Source organism: Semicossyphus pulcher, unplaced genomic scaffold, assembly GCF_022749685.1.
Source record: "Semicossyphus pulcher isolate SPU_LCO1_2020_fin unplaced genomic scaffold, fSemPul1.0.p SCAF_8, whole genome shotgun sequence".
Lineage (NCBI taxonomy): Eukaryota > Metazoa > Chordata > Actinopteri > Labriformes > Labridae > Semicossyphus > Semicossyphus pulcher.
This window is the reverse complement of record NW_027211759.1, coordinates 6,484,233-6,499,441: the sequence shown is the minus strand read 5'-3', so window position 1 is coordinate 6,499,441 and position 15,209 is coordinate 6,484,233. Positions and strand designations below refer to the sequence as shown.

At 43.2% G+C, this 15,209-nt stretch overlaps 1 protein-coding gene across 1 annotated transcript; it reads right to left on the bottom strand.

Annotated features, from left to right (window-relative positions):
- Positions 1–3,063: 3,063 nt before the first annotated feature.
- On the bottom strand, positions 3,064–14,194 carry cav1 (caveolin 1). Its single transcript, XM_069687074.1, has 3 exons — positions 13,888–14,194; positions 12,802–12,969; positions 3,064–5,154 (listed from the first exon to the last, which is right to left on the bottom strand). Exons 1-3 carry the CDS (start codon positions 13,921–13,923, stop codon positions 4,813–4,815), a joined length of 546 nt encoding a protein of 181 aa, XP_069543175.1. The 5' UTR covers positions 13,924–14,194; the 3' UTR covers positions 3,064–4,812.
- Positions 14,195–15,209: the final 1,015 nt, after the last annotated feature.

Genomic DNA, 15,209 nt, shown 5'->3' with positions numbered 1-15,209 from the left:
CTGTCAATAGCTTTGGAATATGTTTAACAATCACATATGAATGTCTGGCTGTTCGTTTACTTTCAGCTGTTTAGTGTACAGTATTATGCACTTCTTTATTCACACCACCAGAGGGAGCTGCTGCATTGTAAACCTGAATTCAGCAGCCCAAAAAAGTGAGTCAAGAGAGGACACAGAAACAAAACTTTCTTACCTGTTATTTCTATTTGATTTATTGGTTGAAAGAAAAATGAATCCCCAAATATTTAGATGGTCGATTAATTGTTTTGTTGCATTTGTTGGTTCAAGTTTCTTGTTTTCTTTAAAGTCTTTGCTTCTTTTGGCATTTTGTAAATGAAAAGTCTTTGGGTTTTGGACTGTTGGCTTAGGACATCACTTTGGGCTTAATGGGACAATGTGATGAGAATTTTTTACAAGCCCCGTACATTTTAGATAGATAGACAAATCTTTATTGCCAAATGTTATAAAAACAACGAAAAGGCAGTTTAGCAGCTCTTTGGCACAGACAAAACAGCAATATTGAGACAAAACAACCACACATGCAAAAAACATGCTACAAACACGCTACAAACATGCTAAACATGGACTAAACATCTAATTGATTAATCATGAAAATAATCAGCTTGTTTAAAGATAATCATAATAATAGTTTATTGCAGCCCTGAGTCTCTTCCCTTACCTCAGCACAGATTTCCAGACACAGATATTAATATTTATTGTGAGTACAGAGTCTATAATCCACCTGAGCTGCAGCTGCGGGCTGACAGAACACCGAGCAAACATGGAGAGAAATGTCAAACTTAGAGAGAGCAGGATCAAACCAGGAATGTCTCTATAGGAGGAGAGGGCATTATAGAAAACTGAACCACCAACAAGCAAAAATCTGTCCAGAACAATATCAGTGTCTATAAAATGTTTTCTTCAGGAAATTAGATCATCTTTAGTCTTTGTACCCAAGGTACGTCAAAAAATGGCAGACTGGGGGCGCTGTTTAGCTCAGTCGGTAGAGCAGGCGCCCCATGTACAGAGACCACAGTCCTCGTCGCACTGATCGCAGGCTCGACTCCCGGTCTGCCGATCATCTGCGCATGTCATCCCCCACTCTCTTCTCCCAACATTTCCTGTCTATCTTCAGCTGTCCTATAAAAATAAAGCCAAAAGGCCAAAAAAATAATCTTAAAATTTTTTATTTTTTTTTAAATGGCAGACTGAAAGGTCAGAAAACATTTTAAAGCAATTATAATATAATGATTTGCTGAAAAGATACAAAACCACTCACATGATGTTCTTTTAATTTGAAACCACATTTATCGTTTCAGGTTTGTAAGATTAGGACCCCCCTGTGATATCTTCAACGGGCTGACTTCCCACGAGCACACAGAGGAGCACTGAGCCAGCAGCTGCTGGTAACTTCTCACCCTGCTTGTATCAGGTCACTGCCATTAGCTCACACATGCCACTGTCCAATCCTGCCGCCTGCATGGAGGTAACAGAGGCTCCTCTGTGCTCTCTCTCATCCTCCTGTTATGTCTGCTTTGATCCTGCACAGCGAAATTTCCCCTGTGGAGCGAGAATGTTTCACTCCATGCTGTGACCTCTGACATCCTGTATAGGAGTTCTCTGTTGTGGTTGCAACTTGTAATGATGATAGTGTGCAGACTGAGCAGAAACTTATTTTAGTATATTTTTTTGAGTGTTTTAAAGATACTACAAACTTCCTTTCTCCAACGGGCTTGTGAACATTTGGGCTCCCGCTGCAATGTTTTTGTTCTCCCTTATTTTTCTCCTCTAATATTGTTTGCGTAGCAAAAACTTAAAAACCATAACTCACCTAAATTGGCAGGTAGATTGCAAATTGCACCCAATACTCAGGCACGTATAATGACACTTATTAACAGTAAACTTGGTTATTACAGCTCCAAATTGAGGTTATTACCTCTAAAACAGCTCCACCCAAAGCCAATATTCGTCTTTTAGATGTCCCAAGTAATGCTGGTGTTTTGTTCTCAAAATGTTATCAATTTTCCCAACATCATATTTATAAGATCTCGTCTCTAAGACCACACGGTCCCAAAACAGGACCATAGAGAAATTATTTCTGGTTTCTTGTGGAAGAAGTCGACTGGCCTGCGCAGAGCCCCGACCTCGAGCCGATCCCACACCTTCGGGATGAACTGGAATGCCGAGTGCGAGCCAGACCTTATCTACCAACTCTAATACCTGACCTTCCTGCATCCCGGTATCAGATCTCCGCAGCCTGGTTACAAAATGTTATAGGAAGACTTTCCGGAGAAGTGACGGGTGTTAAAACAGCAGATTAATAGTTCCAACAATCACACAGGGTTGTGCAGCTTGCTTGTCCACATACTTTTGGCTGTTTAATGCATCTTTGTGACTAAAATGTTATATTAACACCATCACAAACTTGAAACATAAACCCGGAAGCAGCTTCTTTTGCATCCTTGAAAATCAGCCCTTGAAAGATTAAAACAATGAACTATTGTTCAGGTCGACTTGACTTCACTCTCAACGTGTTACTGCTGAATAATTCAGTTTACAGAGAGTCCAGGCTCGCCTCGGGCTGCTTCATTAAGCGCCTGCTCTTGCTGTAAATTAACTTGAATACAGTCAGGAGACTAGACTCCGGTCTCATGAGCATTGCCCAACCCTTTTATTTGTTTCTCCAGTATCCATGGAAATGTTGTGCCAAGCTTTGAGGGGGGAAAAAAACCCTGTGAGCAGCACTACAGGCATTCGGCCTCGCTGACACTGACTCAGATAGAAAGAGAGTTTGCAGGGCACTGCTGCTGGAAATTATTCTTCAGCTGCTCCGGCTTCATTCTTATGTATTTTTTTCCACGAGTAGCTTCAACTGGCCGCTTCCTGCAGTACAGATGAATGAAACCAGTCTCCAAGTATCCGCTGTGAATCATTACATAATTAGATTTGCTATGACTCAGAATCACAAGCAATAAAAAGCAAAAGAACAAAAAAATATACTGTTAACATTTGACTCTAAGGAGAGGCCACTTTAGATAGAAAGAAAGACACATGAACACTGGATTATATTAAATTTTAATGTGCACAGCGTGATATTGTACAAGTAAAAGCAAGAAGGAAAAAACAATTCTTATAAAAATATCACCTTTAGAGCTTAAAAACACTCAATTCAAAGAACAGGTGCTATGATATTACCATCTCTGTGTGCAGACAGCAGGTAGACCGAAGGTGACGGAGTCAAAGCAAGCTTAGTGTCTCAATAAAACACAACCCCCCCACCCTCTTCCTCAATACCCCACCCCATCCTAAAACCCCACTCAGCTTTCCCTCCCTTCACCCATCTCAGGGGCGGGAGGCGACAGTTTGATGCTTTTTAGCATCATGTCCACAGTCGAGAAGCAGGGCAGCAAAAGAAACAAGAAGACAAAAAAGGGGAGGGTGCAAAATTATGACCAGATAACAGACAAAAAGGCATCCAATCACATGCACCTCACATTGTTAAATTCCAATGCATTAACCTGTGTAAGTACCACAACTCTCCACACAAGCTTGTAGAGCATGAAAAAGTTACTGCTAATACCTCTGCACGTGTAGAAAGGAGATCTTCATTAGTGCTTTTCACTAACGATACTGTCACATAGATTAGTGCACTGGAATGTGGCCATAGCTTTTAAAATCTCTGCACACACCCATACAGTACATAAAGGATATTAAAACAAAAAGTTAACCCCTCAAAGTTCTTCATATTCATAGTGTAGGAAATAAAAAAGCATTCACTATGCCACTACGGTGATGTGCATTAACAAGCAGTGAGCTTCACTAAAGAATGATCAGAAAACTCTCGTTGGAGTAAAAAATAAGGGAAAGTTCTTGCAAAATTCAAATGCTAACATTCTCTGTCACACACTCATGTAATATTGAGGATAATGGTGAAGTAAGAAGCCGATGCACAGAGCGAGTGAGCTGTGACGCAGATCATTTCCGTGCCACGAGGCTTTGTGGCGGGCGTGGCGGCGAGCGGACGGCGAGTTGCTGGCGAGGCGACGCAGGTGCATGCAGGAACGAGGGCAGGTTCAGTGTGTCAGACTGCTGGAAAAGCCGGGTGAAGAGGGGCGGGGGTTGGATGTTGGTTTTGGTGGGTTGGAGGTCACGGGGGGGCAGAGGGAGGGCTGCTGCTGCTGCTGCGGTGCTGTTGGGCTTGTTTTGTTTGTGCTGAGTCAGATAGAATTTGGCAGCGCTCGCTCGTTCTCTCTGCTCTGACCTTCCCAACCCCGACGTCCCACCATCCTGCCCCGCCCAGCGGCTCCAAAGAACACAAACACAAATAAGCGCCGGGGACGACAGGGATACGGCCTGACATCCCCTCTTCACATGAATCGATAAAAGTGGGAAGCTCTCCACAGAAACAGTAAGAATGGAGGGAATTTACGTCATGTGGCAGAAAACAGAAATGGAGCTCGGTTTCTTGATGAACACAGTTGGCAAAAAAAAAAGAGCACGAACAAAACAACAACAAAAACCCCGGAGAACGACCCTTTGATTTTCCTGTGCCCACCCATTTGGTTACACCAACACTGGAGAGAAAAAAAACAGCTGGAGAAAAAAAGGCGGGGTCAGGTGCCATGTGACCATGCCCATTCACTTCCAAACAAGCCCCGCCCAGCTCTGGAAAAGAGTCACCTCTCGTTTTCCAGAGGTTTATTTTTTTCTTCTCTGTTAAGACTTTTCCCTCCATCTTGTGTGGCTCTAGCCCTCCCATCTTCCCTCCCCTCTTTCCGTTAATCCTCCTCCTCCTCCTCCTCGTTGAGGATGCTACACCTCCTTGGACGTGCGGATTCGGATGCTGCTGAAGCACTTGCCCATGGCCTCGAACAACGGGTCGCAGAAGGTGTGCACGCAGATGGAGTAGACGCGGCTGATGCAGTGGATCTCGATCAGGTAGCTCTTGATGCACGGCACCACGGCCCAGATGTGGATGAAGGACAGGATGGCGAAGAAGATTCCCCAGATCAGCGCCAGGGGGATGCCGACCAGCGCCGTCAGCAGCCGGTAGCACCAGTACTTGGTGACGGTGAAGGTGGTGAAGCTGGCTTTCCACACGCCGTCAAAGCTGTAGGTCCCTGCAGGCTCAGCGATCACATCCTCAAAGTCCACCTGCAGAGGAAGGAAGAGGAAGAGTAAGAATATAGCTGATAAAATAGTTATAAATGAGATTCATTAGGGATCAAAACTTAGCATTAGCATTGTATATTTGGATCCTTTTCAGCTGTAACTCTTTGATCCATATGAAATGATTAAACTCAATTAATGCCTCCACCAGAAATACATAGAACAATGTACACGATTCGATTTTTTCTTCCACACTTCCCATTTGCTTTCAATGAACGCGACCACTTTGCTTACACTCGCGTCCGCTCAGCCTCGCTGGTCACTTATTGGTGTGAACTGAGGAGTCTTTTCAATCAAGTCAACACCCCACAAGGTTTATTTACTAAATAGTAATCACCGTTTACTTTAAAGGCATGATTCTGACTAAATGAGGGAGAAAAGCTGGTAAAAAGTGGCGCAGCTTGCCTGGTGCTACATGCTAGGTATCCCAGCATGCATTGAGCAGTTCGTGAAAATCTTGGAGACAACTACATAGCTGGTTAGCTCGCAAGTCTTACTGTTAAACAGACTGGCAAATTATATGTACTGTATGTTAGCTGTAGGTAAAGTTTTGGCTCAGCTGTTAGCCAGTAAGCTAATGGTATGCTAGCAACATTTAAAGCTCTATATGAGCCACGGCCTAAAGATATCCTCTTGCAAGGTCTTAGCTAAGATTTGTTCTGTTTCCTGGAGTGAACATTTCATTTGTATTAGAACCTTATTGGATAGGAGTGACTTTTTCAGGTATTAAAACGTAGAAAACATAAACTAAACAAACACATCATGCTCTTATTTTTCCCCGCTAAGCTAGTGACCATGGTATAACCGGGATTATGACCTATAACGCGTTCATTATTGGGAATTTATTGACTCAGCAGGTGCAGAAAGGGAGCCATGCGACGCGCATGTCGTCCATAAATTCCTGATAATTGACACCTCGTCAGCCATTATCCCTTAATTATTTGACAAACCAAGGTAGAAGTTATCGGAAATGAAAACAAAATACTGGTTACCACCACACACTGTTCAGTCTAGAGAGACAGTCAGCACCACCACCAGTGACTCAAACACCTTCATCCACCGCCAGCAGTGTTTCACAAGAGCCCTGATATGATGCTAATGAAACCACCAGATGAATTTTATAGTCCTTCCAATGTGAACTCATTATTTCCACATAAATCAGCAGCTTCACTCCCCGTTAATGTGTCAGATTGCAGACATGGCGAATACGACTGCTGACAGGATTTATATCTCCCCTTGCACTGACTGGTACACAGTGTAACCACCAACCCCTGTGTCCCGCCCAAAGTACTGATCGCTACACACTCTATCACTTTCGACTGCTTTGCTTTCTGCTAATCTACTCAAGGATTTCTGTCTCTAGATAGACAGATAGATGAACACTTTGTTGGATAACATAGAAGTCTTTCTGAGGCTAAATTGGGATCAAAATGGACAAACTAAACATTACAAATTTTCAGCTATTCTTACGTTTACTGATGGCCACAGATGGTCCAGATGTAGCCCGTAAAACCCTGTAAGAGCTGTATCCTCCTGGTGGTTTAACGACGTCGTGTCACCGTTTGATATCTAAATAATTATCAGGTTAAGTCTACTTCCTGGAAGCTTTTACATCCTCGTTGTAAACACTCCCTGTGTGGTGGCAAGTCTTTCTGAGGTGCACAGGAAGCTAGGTGTTTAAAATGTCAGGTTTCGAGGACTAAACAGAAGGAAAACTGCACAAAGAGTGCCAAAGTTCAACAAGAGAAAATCCAAAGAGGAAGACATGCATGTACCACCCATAGTGTTTGAACCCTTCTCTACCTTCCATTAAAACAAACAGAGAACATAGTGCCCCTTTTCATTATACACACATCTCTTTAAATGGGACAATCCCTGCAAGTGTCCGTGACCTGACCAGTGCCGTGTAAGGAACCAAGAGGAAAAGAGGCAACTCGCTCTCTGTATACACAATGCAGACTCTCTCCCTCTCTCATCCTCTGCACCGGCTTCTGAGCGCTGAGTCAATATTTATCTTACAGTTACTTGGAGACTGTGTCCTGCTAACAGAGCAGTCGGGCTACCGAGGGCTGATGGCTGCAATATCAATAAGTCATGCAGATATTATCCAGTGTGACACTGTGGCTCCGACATGGAAAAGTTAAGAGTTTCATTCCTAAGCGAGATAGTCGCCACTGTTTGGAAGACGGGACGGCCATTTACACAAGCTGAGTGATGGCTTTAGAGGAAAGGTCATTAGGTTAACATTTTAGGTCTCTGAAAAAGAACCTGGTTTGAAGGTACGCTTATTTCGTAAAGATGATGATTTCCAGAAGTATATTATTAGGAAAATTGAACCAAATCTATTGTGTGATGTCAGAAATCTATGTTTGAAAAGAGATACAAAAAAGGACCAATAAGCAAAACTTATCTTTAAGGGGGGGTATTATGCTAATTTCAAGCTTCATATATCACTCTGTGATACCTGTGGAGTAGCTTAGCATCATTTACAGTTAAAAATGCTCTTCATTTTTCTCACACTGGTGCTCTGTGCAGGCCCTCATACAGCCTCTGCCTGAAACGACTCAGTCAGCTCTGTCCCTTTAAGAAACCCCGCCCCTACAAAGCCCGCTTTCTTCTGATTGGTCAGCTTTGTGACGTCACAAAGTGCAGCATGTGGAAAAAACTGGCGTTCACAGCAGCCTGTAGACTGAGCTGAGAAGCCTGGGGATTACTCCAACATACTTTTACCTACAGGTTTGAAACTTCACCCACGTTTCGTCTGAACATCCAACATGGTACCATTATGTCTTAAAATGTGAAACAGCATAATAATGAAATAGTCACACATTTTGGGAAATATGTTTATCAGCTTTCTCACCCAAACTGATCTCACCTCTGTTTTGTATAATGTGGAATCCAGATGCTAGTTAGCTTAGCTACAGTACCATTCAGACACGAAACAAGGTGCGACGGCTAGCTTGGCTCTGTCAGTTTGTAACACTTCTATATCTAGTTTGATATAAAAGACAGGGAATATGCTACGTTTATTGATAAAACACCGACATGATTCTCTCAAAGGAGGTTGGACTAGAAATCAAATCTTGATTTCACAGGGTCACCCTTTAACTAATGGAAGATATCTTACTTTTTCCATCCTTGATGTCATATTTGGATCAAACTCTTCAAACATCCCAACAGTCTTTTCTAACATTTTCTAACACAGCATCTTCTTTAAGTTATTCTCTCGGTCCGAGCAGCAGCATAAAGCCTCTCACACGGCACCCAGCTGGCAGAGCTCACTACAGCCTTATAAAATAAATCTGACTGCAGCCACAAAACCAGCGCGCCGTCCGTTTAATTTTTCCACAGCTTCAAATTTTAAAGTGGACCCGCTCTGCTCCAGTTTCCAGAACTTTGAGTGAGACTAAATGAAGGCCTTCTGCACAGAGGCACAAACACAGAGACGGCGGGAGGGTGGAGAGTTTCGACTGCATGGAGGGAAGCTGTTTCTTTCGGTATATACAGTTCTGTATGAGTCATTATGATCACACATCTTTGTTGTACGGTACATTTTTTCATGTTTGCTAATTGGTTTTTGTTTTGTTTGACTTGTTTTATAAGAAAGTGATGATTTCTATTTACTCCAAAGGTATATGAGGACTTTTCTCGGAGGGAAACAGGTAGAACATATGACATGTGGGCAATAGCAAAAACTTCAAGAAGAATTTCAGACACGGTCACTAATGATGTCCAAATATAGACATCTATAGTATCAAAAAAGCAAAACTTTATGTACTTTTACTGCCGCAGCCCACTTATGACGGGTCAAAGCGTTGGTGGACCTCTGCAGTCCAACCAGAGACTTTTAAATGAAACAATGGAGTCTCAGGGTCAGCATGTGACCAGTCCCCATGGCAACTGTAATATTGAGTAAATAAGGGGATGTGCTATTTTCAGAGCTCTAACTTCAGGCTGTCAACCATGCTTGAACACACAAAGCGGGCCTCTGAAGGAGAAGATCAGAGAGTGGAGCACATTAATGGACTCGTCTGTCGGTGTGAAGGCTTCGGTAGCCCGGGGAAAATGTTTGGTTTGATTCAGGGGAGAGATTTGGATGATTGGCAGCGGGGATTTACTGTCTCTGACCGACAGACAAAAGGCTAATTTCACTCATTCAAAGAGGTGAAGTAGTAAGAAGTTAGACACGTTTAATCAGGTATAATTTTGATTCAGAGGTCATCAAAGCAACCCGAACACATTAGCCCGTTAGCTTAGCTGCTACTCCCACATGAGTTTTTACATCAACACCTGAATAAAAATGTATCCTAATTCTAACTTATAATAATCATAGCAAGTCGCTAACTTTCTTGGATGCTTTAATGCAATAATGCAAACCCCTGTTTTTCATGTATTGTGTCGTGTATGCACAGATGTGTTAAATTTGCATGACATTTGGATGGAAACAAAACTCCACTGCTCGGAGTCTGAGAGATTCATGAGCATGTGACGCCTCCGCTTACAGGGGACTGTTTTATTGTTTAGTTGTGAGAGAAGATTTTTTACACAACACAGAGGATAAATCAATGATGAGACAACCATCCCAGATTAGATGTGACCTTCAGGACTTAGATAAGCTGCTTCTCACAACTCCTTCACAAAAATTGTCTCCAGTGGGGGCATTTTTCCTGCACTGACCCCTCCCCTCTGCTATATAAAGACCCACAGAGTCTCCAGAGGAAAAAGCTCTCTTTACAGAGCAAACTCTGCATGCATGTCAGTAGTGGAACTCGTTTGATGTGGCCAGGTGATTGAGGCCAGCTGCAGCAGCTACAGCAGAACAGCTCTGCCAATAAGAATGCATGCATGTGTGTGTCTGTGTGTGCATGCAGTACATCTGCACACGCAATTATAGGTGAGCGCTGTATGTGGGGGTGTGTTTGGTCACGCTGGATTGCAGAATGAGGATTGCTGGAAGGGATTCCCTGCTTGTGCTTTTTCATTGGGGCACACCAAACACACGTTTCCACTTGGCAGAGCTGATTCATTGACCTCAAAGCACCTCAGAGCCGCTGTGTACGGCACACTGTAAAAACCAAACACTCGTCAGAGTTTGTTCCCACATCCAGAGGGGGGCAGTGAGCACATCTGGGTTCCTCGCGATAGAAAAGACAGCCGAGTTCTGCAGCAGTTTTTGAGATCGTAAGACAAATCGGTACGAATTCTCCTTTTAATTTGTGTTGGCAAGCATGAATTTCAAACTAGTGTCTTTATATAGAAAGTATAGTTTGTGCCTGCACGAAAGACCTTTTAGTGTCAGTCATTACTGCAGCGTTTCATGGTGGCAGCGTCAGAGCTTTTACCAGAAAGCTCTTCCGTGAGGCCGCTGTTCGTCTCCCATGTGGAACCAGAAGTCAACATTGACGTATTATTAAAGCCCAAACTGTGACCTTAACATAGCCAAGAAACAAAAAAAAGGTTGGAGTTTTGTCATGCTAAAGCGCCGCATTGAATCAGAAGCATTTAGAAAAGCGATTCAGGTTTTGGTGAAAATATGGCACATCAGGGGAACTTCAAAAGCAGGAAGTTAAGTCACGTTATGCATGCTCATTTGAAATAAATCAACTTTAACTTCTGGTTTCGTGCTGGACACAAACTTCAGTCTACAGGAAGAAAGTCTCAGTATTGTTGGACCCTTCCATCACCACCCAAAGATTCAGGTGACTACTTAAAGACTTTAGTGTCACTTCTAATGTGAATACATTAGTGAGCAATTTGCTGCATGTGTGCACAAAGCTATTCTGATTTTGTGACTCTCTCTCGAACTGCCCTCGTCGACTTCTGGCTGTCACATTAAGTCTAAGATGCTCAGATGCTCTTGTAATCTTAATCTCTAACTAATAACCGATTAGAGCAGGAGTACAAAGTCATTTTTACAGTGTACCCTCATGTGATGTCAGATAACTTCACTTGCAGTCTGCTGAGTTGATTAGAGGGAGGCAGGACAATCGTAAAGCTGCATTCTATTCTCAGACTGGAAGGAGACTCTGACTCACAGTCACAATGCAGGAGAGCTGAGAGGGAGAGACGGCAGAGAGCGCTGGAAGAAGTGGAGACAGAGACAGAGAAAAGGGAAAGCAATGATTGAAGCTCTTCTAAAACAGCTAAAACATTAGAGAAAGTTTAAACTCTCAGTCCTTGCTTCTTGAAAAAGAACATCTTTATGTGGCAGCTTTGGAAGAAGGACCTGCTGGACATATGACTAGCTTTTATACCCCAGAACACCGAATGTACCCTCTTTCCCCCACTAAAAGCTGAAACACAACTTTCTCTCACAGGAATCAGCGTGTCACACGGCAACAATTTACAGCAGAGGCTCCCAAATCTCCAGAGTAATAAATTCTTGTGTTATACGACCATGTGATTTGCAGATATTTGGATATTCTCGTGATGGAGCCTCGTTTAGGAACATGCGCTTCTGCACAGTTCACATGATGAAAGATCACAATTAAAAAAAAATATATCTCAACATGTCTGCTGACCACAATGCCAATAAAGCTTCACCAAATTGAAGTTAATCACATTACAGTACAGCCAGCACAATTTGACATATAGAACAATAAGAGGTTGTATTCTAAATTCCTAATGAACTAATTCCATAATGTGAGACTGCCAGCTGTCATTTGGAACCTGACAGCAGCCAATAAAAAGTAACACATGGATTTTTGCTCTTCTGACGCAACTACAGGCATGTGGAGAGGAGGAGGGTGGAGAGAGGGAGAGACCAGAATGGGAGGAAGAGAAGGGAGGAGAGATGGGGAGTGGTGAGGGATATCCCCTCACTCTAACCAGCTACTTTGGGTGTTTCCCTGTTTTAACAAGGCAGAGTTCAGGCATTTCAAAGAGCTGACCCCTCCTGTCCCATGCAGCGAGCCGTTTGACCCCCACGATCATGACAAAACTGCTCCTTGCTCCCAGCTGCTGCTCCCCGCTACAATCCAGACGCGTCAGGTGGCTCCCAGCGCGCCACTCCTTCTGCTGCTACAACCTCTCCTTCTGCTAACTCCTTTAAACAAAATAAACACCCGGTATTTATGCGGTCAGGCTGCTCTCTTACGGAAAGAATTCTACTTTCCAAACAGCAAGGCGTGTGCAAGAAGGACTGTGGGAAGTGTCTGTTCCAACAACAGGAAATTCGTAACGCTTCCTTTGTTGGAGCGAGGATGTTCAAGTTTTCAAGTCCACCGCTCGTGTGGATATTAACGCACACAGAATGCTTGCCATTGTATCCCTACAATGAGCTTTAATACCTCTGCACAGCTTTTCCTAATAGGGGAAAGTTATTGAGGGGGAACGCTTCTGGAACCACGGTGCGCAAAAGACCTGCTGTGCGCATTTGACGCGCACATACGCACAGATCACCAGTTTGACAGTTCCTACACTACAGCACATAGTTTCCCACTTTAGTTCAGTTTGTATTGAATACCAGGCGGCTCCACTGGGTAGAGGAAACGCTCAAACTCTGCAACAGGTATTTTGGTGACGTTATAGTTTCAGTTGCCAAAAAAATATAAAGATAGCGACACACAACAGCTGCACGTTTGGCACCAAATACAAGTGATCCGTAGTGATCAGCCGTCCAGGTTTACTCACCTTGACAACGTCGTCGTTTACGTGCTTGGGGTCCCGGTTGACCAGGTCGATCTCTTTGGTGTGGACATCCTCCATCGTTTTCTCGTTCAGACTGTCGTTGTCCATGTCTTTGTTGTTCGGTTTGTATATGTTCCCTTGTTTTCGGATGAACGGCGAATGTAGAAACTCCTGTAAGGATCCGGAGGAGGCAGAAAAAGAAGAGAGTGAAGAGGAGGAGGGATAGTGTGCAGCGCGCTGAGAGGGAGAGAGACTGGAACTGTGAGTTACCAGCCTGCCCCACAAACAGGGATGGGTTTAAATGAATAGAAAGTGAAGCACCACACCCCTAGATCCAGCCGCAAGGGGTCCTCACCACCCGGAGTAGAAATCTAATACCCTGACATGACATACAGTTAACTCAATATGGACCTGGGGGCATGGCATTTGCGTAAAAGCGATTATTCAAAATTTCAAACATGTATCTATTTGCTAGGCTTTTACTAAATAGATTTGGGGTATTTTTCTAACAAATAGTGGTCATCAACTATAATTATAATCTAACTTGTAAGTATGTGGACAAATGCAGGTTAAGTGTGGGGAAACACGGTGGATTTCCGTGTTCATAGTTTTAAAACAGTGTGCGTAAAGACCCCTGTGGTCTCCACGGTCCTACTTTGTGCTCCGCGAACATTTCAAGCCCATTATTTATACTCGCAATTAGTTACTGTAAAAACATATGCATGATTGTAGTCTGAAATGTTAGAAAATACTGTGCGTTTACTGTCCTTTGCTCTTTTACGCACGAAAACTTTAAGTGCGTAAAAGCAATAATCAGTTGTTCTGTATTAGCAGGTTAAATCTCGCACCCACATGCTAATGTATACTCAATGGTCCTTCACATTCCCTCAGCGTGTGTGGGAGAAGCGCTCATGACTAGGTGCCAGAAAAAAAGAGATAACAATTGAGACATAGCGCCCTGGAGATGAATAAAAACATATCCTTAATGAGCTCAAATAATCAGCAGCTGCTCGATTACAAAAACTCGTGTCAGCAAAAAAAACTTTTAACTACGAAAAGCGCCAGCAGCACGTAAGAGCCATACTGTACCTCTTCTGTTTCGCCGTCCTTCAGTCCTCCTGTCATGCTGTCCTTAAGTTTGAACAGATAAGCGCGGTGAAACGGACAAGAAGACAATATAGGAAGCCGTGTGGGAGGCGTGGAAGCGAACTAAGAGGACCGGGGCTCTTCTCAGGGACCTCTATGGTGATCTAATTCCTGCCCTTTTCACTGAACGTGACAAGAATTTAATGCCAAGGCTGTGAGGGAAACCTCCGGGGTTTCCTCGGATCCCGCAGAGTGCGTCTCTGCAGCCCGGCTGGCACCTGTGAGGAGTGACGGGAGAGCCGCAGTTAAACCTGCCTGGCTGGAGGAGAGACTGACGCGATGTCAGACCTAGGGGTTGTTTTAACCCGCGTGGAATAACTTTATTTGAGGATCAAGGCAGAGTATAATAAGCTTTTTGTTCAGTGAAATGTGGGCGTTAATTGGAGATGGCAAGGTGTTGATACTTGCCATACCTTCGCCTGAGGGGGACCAACTCGAGTGTTTTTTTATGAATAGAAGAGAGACAGAAAAACAAATATAAACGAAACTAATATAAAATTTATATAATAACAAATCACACTTCATTCAGCTCTTTAAACAATATATTACAAGGTGTCATCACTTTCTTCATCTTTCCACAGAAAATACGTTCATATCAGTATTTAAAATTTATCCAAACAAATTGAGGTGAATTGACACTCCAGCTTCTCAAGGTTGTGAAACACATGCTGGTCACTCTGGTTTGTTTACATTCTTGTATCAGCTCACCTTGGACTGACTTGGCTTACACATTCAGCTGGTGGGAGTGGCACGTACACTGGTTGTCACTGTTACAGATTGTTGTCACATTTAACGGACTTTTTTAGATCATCATGCATAAGGAGCAGCATGCACACAGGTGTCTTGTTGTGAATTGTTGTGGTGCCTCTTAATAAGGCCATCACGATAGAGGGTTTATAACTTGTAATTAATTGTTTTAATAATGGACAATTAATACTTTAATGCTTTAAAGACAGCTGTAGCAAATGAAAAGGCAGGGCTTAGCTAGTGATGCTAATGTTGTTTAAGGTTGAGCGCTGATGCTGGAGAGCCAACTGTCAGGTCTTAAATTAATGTTAGCGTTAGCTGAAACAGAGGCACTGTGATTTTATACTAATTTTCTGTGGTTTCAACATAATACAGATGGTCAGTGAGTTAGTTTAGATGATAATGGTAATTCTTAACTAAAGTACACTAAAATAAGTCCAGCAGAAACAGCAGTTAAATGTCCTGTAGCTAGACGACAGAAACGGCGTTTGGTGATGTAAGGGTAAGGGCGTGAACAG